This window comes from Penicillium taxi (genome assembly GCF_028828555.1).
Source record: "Penicillium taxi strain IBT 34144 chromosome Unknown utg000002l_segment0_segment0, whole genome shotgun sequence".
NCBI lineage: Eukaryota > Fungi > Ascomycota > Eurotiomycetes > Eurotiales > Aspergillaceae > Penicillium > Penicillium taxi.
Genome location: NW_026643204.1, coordinates 735,095 through 752,150, shown reverse-complemented (window position 1 = coordinate 752,150; position 17,056 = coordinate 735,095). Strand labels below are relative to the sequence as shown.

Below are 17,056 nucleotides of genomic sequence, written 5' to 3'. Positions count from 1 at the left end.
GTGCGAGGTTCGGTTGATTAAATCGCGCGGGTTCGTGAAAACAGACTGCTATAGACAGCATCGACGACAGGTTGTGCGGTGATCTGCTTTCCGCCGAAGAAGCGGCCATTGAGGCCTTTAATCGCGTTCTCACCGCCCTGGACTCGGTCAAACTTTAGGTAGATATCACCTGTCGAGTTGGGGTCAAGCGAGATGTGAACAACACGTCCGTACTTTGCTTCGCACTCAGTGCGGACATCGTGCTCTAGTTCCTGTATCCAGCTTTCTCCCGACTCTCTGTATTGGTTTGTTAGCGGGTGAAATGAATCATAGGGTTAGAGGAAGTCATACTCGGAAATATCAAACATATTGCGAAGCAACACACATCGACTCGCCATGTTGATGTTGATGGGAAGTGGTTTAAGTTCGGTCTTGGGACGAGCAAACTTTTGCTCGTCCACGGTGGAGGGGGCGTCGTCGGTACGAGCGAGTTTCTTCATAAGGGCGTCTCGGCTGTAGTTCTTGAAGTTAACTCCAACCACGTCGGTGTCATCGAGAGCACCGGCGCCGGTGCCCTTCTCGTTATCTCGGCCGCCCGCACGGTCGAAATTGTTAGATCCACCAGCTTGGATACCACGACCTCCGTGACCGGAGAAAGAGGATCCCTGGTAGTTGGTGGGGGTTGCGGATGAACCTGCAGCACGAGTGCCATTCGCTTCTGGGGTAAACTTATCGTTACCCAGGCCAACACGGATATTGCGACCAGCCAGGTCAAAACCGTTCATTTTCTCTAACGCTTCACGTGCTTTGGCAGGGTCCAAGAATCTTGAAGACTTGTCAAAACGTAGAACGATATAAGGAGTCAGGGGTGGGGTGCCTACTGGACAAATGCGTAGCCTTTGCTCCGGCCAGTGTCATCTTTCTGCAACTGGACAAATTCAAGCTCGCCAAAAGGTTCAAACACGTTCTGAAGGTCATTCTCGGTGATGCTGAAGTGTACGTTACCCACATAGAGTCTGTGGAACGGCGCAGAATGGGATGGGGCGGAACTTGCTTCGGGGTTACGGGCCTGGCGGTTCTTTTCCGCCTCTGCAAGTTGCGCAATAATGGGAATGCCAAGGAGGCGCTGTCCGGTAAGCTGGATAGCCGGTCCCACGGAATCCTCACTTTGGAACTCCACGTATCCGACGCTATTGATTTGGTTAGAAACTTGACGAGTAGGAAGGGGATTAGGGCGGAGGTTTACCCTTTGGATCGTCCGCTAACCCGATCCTTCACGATCTGAGCATCCTTGACGGGACCGACTTGTTCGAAGAAGGCGGATAGCTCCCTAGAGCGGAGTCGGGAGGCAAGCTGCTGGACGAAGACGGTACGACGATCTCGCTCGTCCTCATTGACTACTTCAGGAGTATTGTTAGAATCAGTGGGACCTGGACTGTGGCGTCGACGGTCACCGTCATGACGAGAAGGGCGATCATCATTACGGCCACGGTGCTCACGGTGCTCACGGCGTGAGGGGCGCCAGTGACGATCATTACGCGGCGAGCGCGAACGGGCATGGCCGCCGCCGCGGTAGTAATCTCCGCCACGGTCATCACGGCGGTGGGGACGACGACGATCAGTCTCCCGACTGCGGCTTCGGCGACTTCTATGGCTTCCGTTAGCACTGCCATATTCGCTGCGTGGGCTTCTCAAGTCCTGGTCGCCGTCAACATCTCGATCACGGCGTCGGTCATGGCTGCGGGATCTTCGGCGGTCTCGGTCACGAGAAAGGTCACGGTTGTGGTGACCAGAGGGGTCAGCATGGGAGGAATAATCTTGCTCATCTGTATGGGGGACTGTATCGGTCGGGGCGGCAGTCGACTCAAGAAGGGCCTCTACGTCAAGGCCAGACATGGCGTGTGTCTGGGAAATAGTGGGTTAAACTATAGTTGTTGATGAATTGAGGTGTTTGGAGCACTTTTGGTGCGAAAAATGATTGGGGAAAATTGGGGTTAGGGAAGAGGGATGAAGCACCTGAAGTGAAGTGCGAAGTGAAGTGCGAGACAGGTGTAGGGCGAGGTGGAGTGCGTGGAGGTACAGCAATCACGTGACTTGGCTGAACTTCTTTTCAGAAGGACATTTATTTGCCACCTCATTTCAGTTACCTAGATTACATTCATTACTTAATTACAGAAATATAGAATTGTAGTAGATAACCATGAAGGCTAATGAATTATTATGTATCAAATATTGCACTAATAAGTGTTCACTCAGCCAGCTTCCTCTCCAGCCTGCTTTTGATAGTGGGCCAAAAGGAATTACCGTACATTAGGATTGTATGCAGATCATAAAAGGGAAAAAAGGCACCCAAAAACGCCGTTATTGCCAGTGTCATAAGTATGTTACAAGCTCAGTTCCCGACCATCCTCCCAATCAGAGACTCGTCGTAGAATCGTAATTATGAAGAGCTTGCCACCAAATGCAATGTTTCAAAACAAAAGAAAGTTCCTACTCAGCCTTAGGCTTAGACTCATCAATGTGTAGCGCAGTGCCAAACACACCATCCCAGAATTTTGTTGTGACACCAAATCCGTTGTCATAATCAGCGTAATGGTGTTGAAGGTGGTGCTTCTTGAGGGCCTGGTAATAGACAGGAAGACTAAATAATTGTTAGCTCAAGGTTAAACTTGATAGAGATCAATGAGAAACTCACTTGCGGTGGTGGAGGAAATAGTGGGTAAGGTCATAGCAGATATATCCGAAGATTCCACCACAGTAGACCTGCAAAGCTGCAAAGTAGTTGTAGAAGAAGACAGCGTGGGCCAATTTCCAGAAGGGGGCAGCCAGGACGACGAATAAGGTAGGTGGCATGACAAGCCTATATCTGTCCATTGGGAGATAGTGATGGATGCCATGGAGTAGGAAGTGAAGGCACAGACCGACTCGGTTATCAGGAAGATAGCTGTTAAAATATTAGGTCACATTTCGGTATTTAATTGGATTTCAATGGGGAAGATCTTACTCGTCAAGGTGGAACAAAAAGCGGTGCATGAGATACTCGATCAAGGACCACAGGCCAAAGCCAACCAACCAGTACGCAGCAGCAGCAATGGGGTTACCAAGGCCAGCTGTACCGGCGATAGTGCCATAGATGACAGGTGGTACCCATACGATAGGAATCACCCACCACGCAGTCTTGCTAAGAGGCTCCAAGAAATTGCCAAAGAGAGGGGCTGAAGCGCCTCCCTTGTAATGACGAGGCCGATGGATCTGATCCAGATAGAATCTTTTCTTAAAGCCACCAAACCAAAGTTGGGGTAAGAGGGGTCGGTTGAGATCCAAGAACTTGTGCTGCTTGAAATCCTGGGTGTAGTCGGTATCGATGGTCAAATCCTCCTCCCGGGACATTCCGGTTGAAGCAAAGAGGGGCTCCGATTCAGTTGAAATGTCTGCAGAAGCAGTCACCTTGCTAGCTCCACCAGTTGTGTCAAGGAAACCAACTTGGTAGTCTTCCAGGATATCGTAGGCGGCCTCACTATGCTTATGGGAAGCAGTGTCTTTCAAGATGTCGTTCACATCCTTGCCCGCATACTCCAAGACTAGATCACCACCACCAGGGTGATCCTGCACAAATTCTGTGACATCGTAGACTTTGCGCCCAATGGTAATGTAGCAAGATTCGGCGTTGTCGTGTGATTTGACATCGGCGACGGTAAAGGTCGGTAAAACGAGTCCCGGCATGGTGAAGAATTCGCTAGTCCAAAGCAAAACAGCAAGAAATATGAAGCGAAGAGGAAAGCTCGAAGATTCAGAAATTTAATGTGGATGACCTCAAGATCTTAAGAAGTAATTTACTCAGGGGCGTGGCGTGACAAATAAAGTTTCCGCTCCGATGAAATCGGCAGAATTTTAACATTTTGAGCAAATCCCGACTCTTTTGTCTCTTATTCTTTGATATTCATTCATAACTAAAATCAGGCCACTTTCATGCACATAATATCGAGAAATTTCTATTATAATTTACCTATGAGAGAGAGAGAAGAAGAAGAAGAAGAAACAGTCAACTATTTGAATATCATCTCAACGCTGAATCTCATTACATTGAAAGTAACCTGATCCTGATCCTGAGGTTAAATAAATCCATTATTCATGGATGAGATAGAACAATCTCGGAATCTCCGCCTAGGTAGCTACTAGTATAATATCCCCCCTTTAATGCCCTTTACAATATTTCCAAGGTCAGATGATACCTAGGTATGAAGCCTGCAATCCCTCCATATTTGGACAAAGTTGCTACCTCTGATTCCAAGGTTTATGGTTCTTTATAGGCTTTGCCTTGATACCTAACGCACCTAGATACAGGTACATAGTCCTGGTATAGAGCTTGAGGGTTCCATCATCGGCTCTGAAGGTCACCTGATGATTGACTAGTAGTTAGCAAAACCATCCAATTGTTGCTATTACCAATGTCCCTCCTCCGGTCATGTGACCATCAAGCAAGACAAAAGGCTACTTATCGTCGAGTAGATAGAGCATATTTACATCTTTTACCAGTAACAACTATCCAAAAAAAAAAAAAAAAAAGACCTCCTACATATTACATAGGTATATATATAGCGTCCACAGGTGACAGGGAACGAGTTCCAAGTATTTTGCAAACATCATTCTGCTAGCGCGCCGCATTCTGGGCATAATATCTCGCCACCTGTTGGAGACTTCCCTACTTAAAATACTGCTAGATTTACAAGGGTATGGCTAGGTTACGTAATAAGGGGACATCATTCTGGATCTTACTTCCACCGTCTTCCGAAGTTCATCCTCTGACCTCCTCCAAGTTGTCATTTAGCTCAACTAGGAATCACAAATATCACAAATGGAGCAATAGTGATCATCCTACTAAGCTGGCCAAAGAAATACCAGCTGACGGAACTTAGAAAAGTTGAGCGCTGTCGAATACGAGCATTTGAACTCAGTTCATGAAGCTATCCGGTATCGTCCGCGCGTGAAAGTGTCTCCGAGGTCTAGTTTTCATATCTGCATTGGTGATGCTGTGAGTTATCGCGACAGGGAAGGCTACAAATAGAAGGAATACCCAGATCGGAAATCTTTAGATCGAGTTCGTGATCACCCGTGAGACTAGGCTTTCTCACTGCCCCAGGGGTTCTCATACGGAGATGCTGGAGAAGAGGACGAGGAATCCGAAGCAGACCACCAGCCTGAGGTAGCCTACGAATATTACAGTGAAGATGAATCTACCATGACTACCTGCACGAGTTTTGGCGGCAGTGAGCGTTAATGGTGTTGCTACTATGAACAGTCCTTGGCGATTCCTGTTTGATATTGTGCGGATATAGTTTTGTCTGCATTTTAACGAATGATGCCTATAGTATAATCTATGGTGAGCTGGTAAGCCACTCCTACCAAGTATATAAATCAACTACTCTGTACCATATCACCTAATCTGATCAAATTATACATACTACCTAGGTACTTAGGTATCACATTTGCCAGTTGAGGCCAGTCTTTCAAATTCCAACTAGTTTTTCACGAGGCTGCACGTCGTATCGGCCCATGATCTTGATAAGTCTTGGCAAGTATAAGGATCTTAAGCACGAGCCTTGGAGGTTTAGCCCTAGATATCTTGTACCCGATTTTTGTCTCTGAATCCCTTCTTCCAACATGTATCAGGTCTTTGAGGTGCTCAGTTCTACTAGTGAAAAAAGCGGCAGACACTAAAATGGAGAAAGCTATGAACCAAGGTAGATTGACACAATAGACGGCAGAATGTCGGGGAATTATTAAATTATTGTAAATTGCGTGGTATACTCGATACATAGGTAGCGAATAAATATTGTATCCGTAGATAACATGATATTAGATAAGTAATGCATTAATAACGTCGGACAAATCAACCGAGCAAATCAAGTAAATTACAAGACAATAGATATCACCGAAATAGGTTAGATCGGGTATAAATGCCAGCCCAATGTCTTCCAGCCAATAACCAATCTCGCCCCCCATTTTTCCTCCTTTTTTAAGTTGTGGCACTTTCCATCCTCGATCCCATTTCCATGAAGATTATGTCCATGGATGATACAAATGGGTACAAACGGCTATAATTGGCCCCGCTTAACAAGTATAACAGTTGAATGCTTCGGAAGTCTATCCCGTATTTTGCCTCTACTTTACCCAACATCACTTCATATTCATCTTCTCACAAACTCAGCTCTTCGGAACGATCCGCATGATAAACCGAATCTGTGGGACTTGGCCTAAGGACCAATGATTAAAATCCATGAGAAGCATAGGATCGCTTTAGTGAATCCTGTCGGTGTGGAAATATAATACCTACTCCATACGCCATACAGTCCGCTTTTCCTAGGGGAAGACTCCAGGACCGATCGCATGTTGTGAACTATTAACTTCCTTTCTCCACTTGCACCAAATTAGTGCACGCATCATCGTTGAACCCCATTTCCCGACCTTCCGTACAATAGGGGCGGCCCAGAAACACCGAAGCCTTGGCCAATTTCATTTTGACCAAGGATTAGACGTAGCGCTAGCTCTAGGTGGGGAACCTGCAGCCCCGCTGAGGCTGTCCAGCTGGTTCATATATTGAAATGTGTCTCTTTCTTTCTTTCTCCTCTCACTCTCTCCACACACAAGCTACCTAGGTGTCTCAGTACTACTCAATCATGTCGGTGTTAGACTCTTCAGATAATCCAAAGAATCCAATTCTAGATTATATTGAAAATCTACCCTTGACCAAAAAGGGCCTTCCATATGGCCAACCTGTGGGCGTCCTGATGTCCCCTTCCCTCACAGATACAGCCTCAGTCCTACGAGTTGCCGCCGAGATTGGCCCCCACATAGCTGTGTTGCAGGTACAAGGGGATATCATGGACGATTGGTCAGATGATACCATTGAACAGTTAACCTATTTAGCCAAAAAACATGGCTTCATTCTATGGGAAGGCAGTAAAGTTCTCAACGCAACTGTCAATTTCATGGGCCGCGGAAATGCAGACTGGCAAACACGAATGACTCTGGCTCAGAATGTTAAGAAGAGATACGCCAATGGCTCCACTAAGATAGCAACCTGGTCGGGAATTGCTACCTCATGGGCACCTGGCGTGAAATTGGACGCGCAGGAAAAGGATGTCTTGATTCCTACGCTTCGCAACGCTGCACGTGAGGTCGTTGCGAAGACCGTCAAGACCATTCAAACCGAGATCTCGGCTTCAGAAAGTGAAGATAATACCCCAGAGGAGAAAGAAAGCGTATCAGTACCTCTGTCTCCGAACGCCTGGCAGGAATTCTGGCCAGGATATTCACGCAAATTATCGACAATCTCTGTCACCGAATCAGTCACTATGCAGCCTCTCATTCAACCAGAAGATGGTGTGCCACCTCCTCCACTGCTGGCCCGTGGCATAGCCCTATGCCTTCCAAGCGCCGTCGATACCGCGTTCACATATGAATTCCGACAAGCTACACTAGGAGCCGCATGTGCCAACTCAGACTTCGTCTTAGGCTTCATCAGCTCCGAGCCATTCTTCACCAACTATCGCGGAAACAGTCTACTGGACCTAGCATATCAAGATGGATCTGGAGTAGTGACTAGCACAGCAGGTCGTGACCTCCTTGCCTCCTCCCCTTACATGGATAAGCAACACTCACTCGCCCTGTTCTCCCTCCTCCCAATCGAATTATTCTACGGCTTCGACACAGATCCTATCCACACTCTGAATGGTGGTCCGTCACCAGATGATCGGCCTGAAAGCGTCAAAAAACTCTTCCACGTTGTTGGCAACGCATTGAAATTACGAGAAATAAGCCGCAAAGAATACGAAGTCGGCCAAAAGGACGACGATGGTACTCATAGTCCTAGTGTTCTACAAGTCCCTTTTGTTATCTTACCTTGATATCTCCCCCACTACCCTCTCTTGTCCCCTGTTTATCTACCTATGTATCTAATGTTCCCGTGGGATTGATAGCCATGAAACCCGTGTCCATTATATACATCCCCTCTCAATATCCATGTGCATTATATCTCAACCTTGGATTCTTGAAAGGTTGTTTGGGGCCTCTATTTTTGTCATTAACGTACGTTGATTTATTGTGGAATACTAGTCAAAAGCATGAGGCAAAACTGTTTCCTAGATTGACACCAAGTAGTTGAGTCAATAGATAGCGTAAACCAAGGGGCTAGGTACGGATTCTTCTCTTAGTTCTCAGCAACTTCAGGGGTTGATCCTTTAGAGACCGAACAGACTCTTGAATCTCAGAATCATTTCCCATTGCTTATAACTCACTCTCATCTCATATTCATCTTACCTAGATACCACCTCCAGGGCTTACCTACTTCACCTTACTTCCAAGGTTTCATTTGACTTTGATATGATCATTAGACATTATTTTGCTTTTTAAAAGTTTCATTTCCAAAGTTGTATCATATCAACTTCCTTCGCCATCTATTGGAAGTTAGTTACTGTGCTCTGCGTGTGCAAGAGACGAGTGCCCAAGGTGTATTCACCTCAAGAGCCAAAACTGTGGAAAGTCCATAGTGATCTGCACGGGGATGTTTTTTACCATTGACACAAGGATTAAGGGCTGTACCGTAATAGTCCATGGTAGTTATTAATAAATTCTTATATTTGAGGACTGAGCTGTATGCACTTTCGATCAGCAGATATTTTAGTAGTTAATTAGTTACTTATCTATTTAAATAGTTAAATATTTAACATCTACTATTTAATATTAGTCGAAGTTAACACCGCTTGGCACGTCACCTGAGAGCTAATTGTCATGTGATTATGCTGAGTCATTCTATAATTTCGGGAATTGAAGTTGGTGAATCCTAATCGAGATCTTGAGCATATAGCACTTCGGGAATTTGGAATTTGGAATTTGAATTTGAATTTGAATTTTGTAGACCAGAGTGGAATCTGACGGTTGGCTCTCTGATCAAATGCATCGCCCTTGAAGTTAATGAGAGCCCCACTCATCGCATATTTGAGTTGACACTCCCGCACAAGAGCTTGAAGCCTGTCTAGTTCTTCACTATCTGCCTATGGATATCAAATTAGATGATCCAACGGCAGAGACCGAAGCATCACTTGATTCACTTCCGGTTCATGAGAACAGAATTGTTATCTCACTTCATGGGGACCTGCTAGTCGAGTATATTAATCAGTCCACCACGATCAGCTGCCGCTGGCAAGTGAGCAGTCAGATCCTGGGAGATACTAGTCCTTACTTCAGAGCTCTGTTAGACCCGGAGAAGTTTGCCGAGGGCAGGTCTATTGTACAGCAGCAGCATGCTCAGAAGGACGGATTGAATCCGACTCTACCAATTCTTCGGATTCCCTACAGTCCTTTGTTTGAAATATGTGATTCAGGCCCCATTACGCTCTTTCTGAAGATTCTATGTCTTGACACAATGAGTGACTTGGAGAGAGTCAAATTTGAGACTGATCTTAAAAAGGAATCTCCAGCAATGATTGCAAAATTGATAAATATCGCCGAATGGTTTAATTCTCCAGATATTGTACGTGCTATTGTGACCAGAATTGAATATTCGTTTGGAAGAACCGCGGAAAAGGGTATCCATCACAAGAAGAAAAAATATGAGCTCTTGCACTTCAATACCGATACGGCGAGAATGAAAGAAGACACCATTCGACAAATAATTTTCATTGCGCACTTCATGGGAAACAGTACTGTCCTCAAAACCACTACTCATGTGTTGATTGTCGCTGGTTCAAGGCTTTGGATTGATGGATTAGAAGCTCCAGAAAACCCGGCGGATCATCTGCGATGGCAATACCTACCATATGGCATTGAAGGTAGGTCTCATGTTATGGCCCCAATTGTTCCACAATTAACTGGGATCTCAATCTAGAGGAGCTGTATTATCGGAGACAGTGCGTCCTAGGCACAATCACTGACCTTCAGGCTCATTTTCTTCGAGTCTATGGAGGCCTTGACGACGAAGATATCCAAACAAAACCAAAAAACACACGATCTCTTGGCGTCGGGTTTTCAACCTCAACCCAGACGACCCAGTTTCAATGCCGAGCAGGAATGGCCAACGGAAGCCAATGTGATATCTTCCAGCTGGGCCAACTCACACGATTCTTGACTATGCGTTCAAAAACTGCTTTCATCGGATCAACTATTTTAGATCCTGAGTTCTCTCTAGACGCTGTCACCGTTGGCGAGAAAACAGTGGAGTCACCATCCAGCCTTTCGTTCATTCTGAATTCACTCAAGTCTTTCCCAGACTATCAGATTGACAGTCACCATGGAAGCTGTGGGGTCAGACGTCGCTTGATGCCGATAATTCCATGTATTGAGAAATACGTGATGGATCCGCGCGCTCTTCTGGGCATCAAACCATTATTTTCCCCTTGGAGTAAATCTCCCAAGGACTTCACGGTAAACATCCACTTTGGCAACATTACCTCGATTGATTTTCCTGATCCTCAAACTGGACGGTCGACTCACCGCCATTCCATTGGAATCTTCCCCGAAGAAGATGCAGAGCTGCTCTTCACAGTAAAGAAACGTAATTGGGAAACATAGTGCCGACAATATCCATCTATCGCCACATTAAAGTATCACCTCAAAGCTATGTCACATGATATTTGATATGACGACATTGCATAATCATTCATTGAAAGTATAGATATGTCTAGACTTGGGATGCTCTTGCTTGAAGTTCTTGTTTTAAAGTAGTTCAACTAGGTACGGATGGGATTTTAACGGAGACAAAACATCCAACGTTCAAGTAGAAAATATCAATAACATTACAAGGTTACTTGTGTTAAGTGATACCTAAGTAACCAATTCAAACAATCTTCTACTGTTGACTTGGATCTAAAGATGCATTAAAATGCTATATTTTTTTGGTCTTTCTTTTTTTTTGTCGATTTGCTTTTAGTTGATTGTAAACTCCAGTTGATTGAATTCAATAGATAGGATCATTCCAATAAGAGCCCATGTCAAAATCAACGTTACTTCCAGCAGGGAAGAATGAGCCCGTCATCTGGCCAGTAGCAGGATCATAGGGAAAATAGTCATCATAAGAACTTCTCTCAGACTCACAAGTCTCTGGCTTCTGAAATTGCTCCAATATATCCGGCTCAATCTCCAATGAAACCGGTATTTCAAGCGGAGGGCCAAACTGATCCATGGGTGAACATGCGATAGAATCCATATCCGCATTAACAGAACCTGCAGTCGGTGTGACGATGGGCAAAACTGCAGATGGATCAAAGGTAACATCATCTAGCTCCACCATCTGGCTCGCATCGGTAGTCTTGGGAGCGCCGAAGAAAGAAGTGACTGACGACTCATCATTTTCATTATCCGAAAGCTCGCTCACATCGATACCGACGTGAGGAGCGAGGCGGCGAAGAAATCCATCACACAGCTTCCAGGCCCGCTTGGACGCTATGTTCGTCTTTGACAGTGTCGAAAGCCAGTCCAGTGCCTTTTTGGCCACCTTTGATACCATCATTGCCCTTTCGGGAACATGTTGTGCATGGAAAGCAAGTTCAAGGAGCAGGACTGTAGCTGCTTGCATTAGATAATGCAGTGTGCACCACCAAGGAGAGATATTGTAGAGCATGGCCGCGTCAGGGGTATCCGGAAACAGAGTGAGCATGTGGCATGCAGCCTCAACACACTCAGTCGCTGTCTTGGTACAGGACTCATGCGTCTTATCGCCCTCTGCAGATGCAGGATCGAGGCGACACAGACAGGGACGGGTAATCCCCACCTTGGTACTGTAAAACAGGAACGCCAGATTCATGCGTTGGCTAAGAGGGCATTGAGATGTCTGCGTAGAAGTAAAATCATAGGCAGTTGGAAGGTCCATAAACCACGAGTCCAGATCAAGCATCAGACTTCGAATAGTGAACTCAGTAGTAGCCCATGGGGACTGCTGGGCCTCTGGGCCGTACAACTTGACTGTCATTCGCTTGGCAATTTTGGTCAATGAAGTCAATTGCAGGAAGTAGAGCGACATGCACGGTGGAAGGCTCTTGAGATATTCTGTGCGGCTGATCTTCGTATCGCTAGCCGTAGGAGTTTCAGTGATGTCAGAGTCGGTCGATGAGTCTAGGTTGGCTGCAATTTTGCTATTGCTGAGTGGAACTCGATCCACCTGGCTTAAAAGGCTCCGTCCGGCGGTGCTAATCATGTGGGCAACATCGTCTTTTTGGAACTCACTTTCGTCGAAGGGCACGGGAAGAGGAGTTGTGGTAGAGCTATCTATTATGCAGGATGGGCGTCCAGTCATGACTGAGAGAAGGTGCTCGATGGTGTATAGGGACCACCAAACACGGTATCTGATTTCCTTGGACGTATCAGAAGTGCATGATCCCAAGTTCCGTAGATGGAGACCAAGAGCCAATGCTCCTCGAACTGCACTGCCAGATAGCTTCCAAGCCCTAGACAAAAAAGAAACTGTGAGATTAAGATTTAGGGTGATAACTCAGGTCATTACATACCGGTTGATGTGGCCGGACGAAATCATGTAAAAGCAGGCAAGTCCCTCCACCTGAAGCTGCTGGAGATCAGAATGGCGTAGAAATTGGCCCTCCAGCGACAAAGTCCTGGCCCGTCCGAAGTAGAACTCATGGTCATCCTCGCCCTCCTTCCAATCGGCATCTGTCAGCTGCCCAAATTTGGAAGCAATTGCAAATATGAGATTGAGTATGGAAAGCCACTTGTTTCCAGGATTGAGAGTCGGCTGACTGAAGAAGACCTGGAATTGCGATACAAATGTAGAGACTCCGATGATTGGAAACGACGGGTGCACGGAAGTCAGGTAGGTATTCAGCAATTTCGTAGCTGTTTCACACGATGGCACTTCAGATGCATCGCCTGGATCTGCAGCAGGAATATCCAAGTCATCGAGGTAGTAGTTCGAAGACGACAACCAGGGATCGCTTGGATTCTCTGGGTGAGGAGTCAGCTTTGGTGACGGTAGACCATTATTATACCCTGAGTTTGACATGCTCGCAGACCATCCTTCCACTTCATTGGTGACCTCTTTACTAAGATTTTGCAGCCAGGTGATCTCGGAGCTCTTCCCAATGAATCCCGTTGCGCGAGAAGTCTCGTCTCTGTTAAAGTCTTCTTCCGTGTGGTCGAGTAGCTCTGATGGAGCAACAGATGAGGCCCGAGTAGGTGATGATTCCAATCCCGACGCCGAAGTCCAGGAAAGCTTTCGTTCCCCTACTCCTGTGCCAGCATCGGAACTAAGCTCCAGACCAGAAGACGGCTCCTAGGTTATTTTTTTTTAGATATTTCTTGGTGATAACATATGGATCGAGATTCATACCGCTGTCAAAGCAATGTTCACAAGTTTCTCATCCGAAACGCCAAAGCGATCACTCAATTTCTTTATGACATCTTCATATGCCTGCACCTTAGCAGAAAGACTTGCAAGTTGCCTGCATAACAGAAGCTTTGGCGTTAGCTTCAGCTTAATAGTAACTAGCAAGAGAATCCTACCGCTTGGACTTCTCTCTCTTCCCATCAGTGTAGCAGCAAATAATGCCTACCTCACGGCAATTGCGACAGCCAGATTTATCTCCAGTGCACTTGGTCTTTCTCTGCCGACAAGACTCACATGCTCGACGGACATGACGACGGTGGAACCTGCCTGGGGAGGTGAAGACCGACTCAGCGCCTTCTGCAAGGCGCGGTATTGCCATCTTTCTAGTACTGATCTCCGTGTCAGCTCGTTGGAGAGGAGGCACCGGTGTTTCCTAGAGGATATTATTAGATAGCAGAACTTAGTAAAGCTCAACTGTTCTCATACCATGCTAGTCATTTGGTTACAGGTCTCTGCATCAGCGCATGATAGCTTGAATAGATTTTGCATGTCGTGCCATGGTGAAAACTGATTACCACTCATGATGAAAAGCATGCGACAAATGTACCAATTGGTGGCAATCTTCAAAGTAAAAGACAATTCAAGTCAGCTCAGAACCACGAAATGCTGTATTCATATACTTGCCTTTTGTAGAAAGAAATCAATGCTACCCAAGATGAAGATATCAGGGGATTAAAACCAAGCAGATATCAGTGAGTTTATAAAGTTTGATCCAATGATTGCTCCTACAATGGATGAACCTTGAGCATAATAATAAGCTTCAAAGTCTTTCAGTGGATGTATAGTAATGATGATACTCCAATTAGGTCTTCGTGAGCGATCAGGATGGCCACCGAGCAAAGTAAAAAGGGGTTCTCTAGCTGTAAATTTGCCTCCTGTGCAGTAAATAGTACCTGAGGCGAATTTAAGTTCTTCATGTGTGTGACCCTTTTTTGCCATCAACATGGAGCGTTGCATTAGATTTGATCGGGAAACGGGCAAGGCTTGTCTGGTCCATGGGATGAGTTCCCCAGAATATAATCAATGCTTCATGTTTGGCAGTAATAACCGACAGGCTTTGGAATCCTATGCTAGATCCATGGACATGAGCTAGACAAACAGCTATGCTTCATCAAGGAGGCGATGTGTAGCAACTTCGCCAAGGTTATCCAGCGAAGGAGATTGTTGTAAGGGCGCAAAGCTTAAAACGAGCTCGTAGAAATTGATATGCGATAGCTGTCATGGTCTAGACCCAGGGTACAGTGTAAATGTGACGTTTAATGGCGGTGGCACTCAAGTTGGTTGAACGTCCCTGGTTGAAGCTTCCCTCAACCATGAGATTCGACTAAGAGTCCATGGATGATCAGCAAGGCACGGAAAGCTACGTGAAGTAGATTCCGCCGTTCAATCGCCTCTGTTAGGACTCGCAAATTCATAATTCTGACGTCGTACATTACAGATGAGCGGATTCTGCTTCACGAGATTCCGAAGCTTGAAAAGGAAGGTGAGGCATTATTGAAGATGGATTTGAATTGTGTCAATTTTGTATGAAGACTAAGACACGTTATTGGGTAAAACGTTTTGCAAAGGGCAGAGGGGATTTAGGTTAAAAAACGATGTTGGAAGAAGAGAAAAAGAAATGCCAAAAACCACGATCCGAACGTCATTAGTATTCCAACTCTATACTGGTCAAACAGTCACTTATCACTCGATAAGGAAATTATCCGCAACGCTGCGGATATCCTTGGAGAAACCGGTAGTCTCGCCATCCATATCCAGTAGAGATACGTTCGTGACATCCACGTCGACAAATGGCTGTGTCTTCGAGAAGTAAACGCTCATTGGGAAGAACACATCCTCATCACCCTCGATAGACTCGAACTCAAAGCTACCAGACGAGTTTGATTCGTCCACAGCACCGATGTTCCAGTCAAGTCTGTCACCAGAGACTTCATAAATCGCATCGAAACTGGAAACGATGGGTTCTGATGCACTGTACGGGATAGAAACAACGACATCTTGTAGGCTTTCTGAACCGGTGAGCTCATACTCCACAGTTATGGTGGTCGAGTCAGCACCCTTGTTCACCCAGACAGTGAATGTAATGGGAATAATATCGGTGTTATCAGCCGAACTGGCCACACGCCACCGCAGAACACCAATAGAGTTGTTAGTGGGGAACCTCTTGGAGGTGTCTTTGAGCTGAATTGCTGAGGAGCTGGTGAAGAGGGCTTTATCGACATTGGGGTGAGTTCGGAACTGGGCGCCATGGGTAGGGTTGGCTTGCAGTTCAAGACGCAATTTGGTGAAAGAAGCGTCAGAGATACGAAGTTGAAGGTCGCCCTTGATTTCAACTGATTTCAAGGCACCTTCGCGGGAAAGCGTGGCAGAGATGGTTTCTGCGATGGTGAGATGGATAGGTTCACGGTCTACTGCGAGGGAATCGCGAGAAGAATGGGTTTCTGGCATGGGGGATGAGACTTGGGGAGTCACAAGCGGGCTCTCCTCCTCAATCTCGTGGCCCATGTCTCCTCGGACCTTCTCATAGATATCAGTAGCCTTTGACTTCTTGCCAAGCTGCATACCCTTGCCCCGGGTAGGAATGGGCCTATAATTTAATACGTAATTAGTTTCGGTGTTCTGTACCTGTGAGATCTCCAATAGAGAAGAACGGAACATACTTGGAGAAAGTCTTTGTCTTCTCGGCTTCATAAGAGTCGAATGTATCGGGGACTGTTGGACGCGACGGAGGTGTGTAGACGGGATAGGTTGGTGTCCTTGTGGGTACACCACGAGATGATCGAGCGGCCTCCTTGCGCTGCATCTCCAACTGCTTTGCCTTACGCTTGCGCTCTTCACTGGCCTCCAATTCTTTGTTCTGTTGATAGCGTTAGCTGAGAAACAACCACACCGTCGATAACCAAACATACCCGTTCAATAATCTCTTGGATTCTCTCCTCATGACTCTCCATCTCCAGGAAAGTCTTAATCTGAGAAAGCGATAGATTCTCCCTGTATCCCAGTGTCACCAACTCATCGAATGCGCTGAGGAGCTCGAAAGCATTGCGAGTGATCTCCCGCTCATCCAGGCTCTTGCAAATGCTGGTGGTGACCTGGGCAAATAGGTGCAAGCTGTCGATATCTTGGAGGATATTCGATTGGCGGTTGGTGATCAGAACAATGTACAATTCGTCCAATGGCTGGTAGACGAAGCGCACATTGTCTTGCTCTACAGTGGTGTGTTGGGTTCCCGAATCTGCAAGCTTTGGGAAAGAGGCAAGCAGGGCCTCAATGCGCGACCGGGCAATTTCCCGGAACTGACGCGAGAGGACAGCCTTGCCTCCACGAGTGCATATCGATGCTGCCAAAACGACCTGACGAGTGAGATGGTTAATTTAAGGACATAGTGGATCAAGGTCGGAGTATGCTGCATACCATGGTGAAGGGGTCAAATTAATTTGTATTAGACAGATAGTGAAATCTAGAAAAAGTGGTGGAGCTGTAGAGCAAGACTGGATGGAGCCCCTGTTGGTGTTGACGGATCAAGTCGCCGCGGGCAGCTACTCTGTTCTCTTTGAAGTGGTCTGTGCACCACACCCCCCTTCGCTTAGTCGTCCTACATTTTCTCTTTCATTCACTCAACCTTTCACATCATTGTATTCCCTTTCCAACCTTCTCTCATCCACACCCTCTCTTCCTATCACC

At 46.3% G+C, this 17,056-nt stretch overlaps 6 protein-coding genes across 6 annotated transcripts; 2 read left to right on the top strand and 4 right to left on the bottom strand.

Annotated features, from left to right (window-relative positions):
• Positions 1-17: 17 nt before the first annotated feature.
• Positions 18-1,875, bottom strand: N7495_002213 (putative RNA splicing factor (Pad-1); the record flags this gene model as incomplete). Its single annotated transcript, XM_057204882.1, has 4 exons — positions 18-276; positions 331-804; positions 861-1,169; positions 1,226-1,875. The coding sequence occupies 4 exons, from the start codon at positions 1,873-1,875 to the stop codon at positions 18-20; spliced, it is 1,692 nt and encodes a 563-aa protein (XP_057065489.1).
• Positions 1,876-2,469: 594 nt separating this feature from the next.
• On the bottom strand, positions 2,470-3,702 carry N7495_002212 (fatty acid alpha-hydroxylase; the record flags this gene model as incomplete). The annotated part of the gene is made up of 3 exons (XM_057204881.1): positions 2,470-2,620; positions 2,675-2,923; positions 2,984-3,702. The coding sequence occupies 3 exons, from the start codon at positions 3,700-3,702 to the stop codon at positions 2,470-2,472; spliced, it is 1,119 nt and encodes a 372-aa protein (XP_057065488.1).
• Positions 3,703-6,656: 2,954 nt separating this feature from the next.
• On the top strand, positions 6,657-7,886 carry N7495_002211 (uncharacterized protein; the record flags this gene model as incomplete). The annotated part of the gene is made up of 1 exon (XM_057204880.1): positions 6,657-7,886. The coding sequence occupies one exon, from the start codon at positions 6,657-6,659 to the stop codon at positions 7,884-7,886; it is 1,230 nt and encodes a 409-aa protein (XP_057065487.1).
• A 1,148-nt stretch (positions 7,887-9,034) lies between these two features.
• N7495_002210 (uncharacterized protein) lies at positions 9,035-10,548 on the top strand (the record flags this gene model as incomplete). The annotated part of the gene is made up of 2 exons (XM_057204879.1): positions 9,035-9,809; positions 9,866-10,548. The coding sequence occupies 2 exons, from the start codon at positions 9,035-9,037 to the stop codon at positions 10,546-10,548; spliced, it is 1,458 nt and encodes a 485-aa protein (XP_057065486.1).
• A 385-nt stretch (positions 10,549-10,933) lies between these two features.
• On the bottom strand, positions 10,934-13,894 carry N7495_002209 (CeGAL family transcription factor; the record flags this gene model as incomplete). The annotated part of the gene is made up of 5 exons (XM_057204878.1): positions 10,934-12,419; positions 12,480-13,258; positions 13,316-13,427; positions 13,489-13,745; positions 13,799-13,894. 5 exons carry the CDS (start codon positions 13,892-13,894, stop codon positions 10,934-10,936), a joined length of 2,730 nt encoding a protein of 909 aa, XP_057065485.1.
• Positions 13,895-15,055: 1,161 nt separating this feature from the next.
• Positions 15,056-16,789, bottom strand: N7495_002208 (coatomer subunit delta; the record flags this gene model as incomplete). Its single annotated transcript, XM_057204877.1, has 4 exons — positions 15,056-15,959; positions 16,033-16,229; positions 16,282-16,725; positions 16,787-16,789. The coding sequence occupies 4 exons, from the start codon at positions 16,787-16,789 to the stop codon at positions 15,056-15,058; spliced, it is 1,548 nt and encodes a 515-aa protein (XP_057065484.1).
• Between the last annotated feature and the right edge of the window lie 267 nt (positions 16,790-17,056).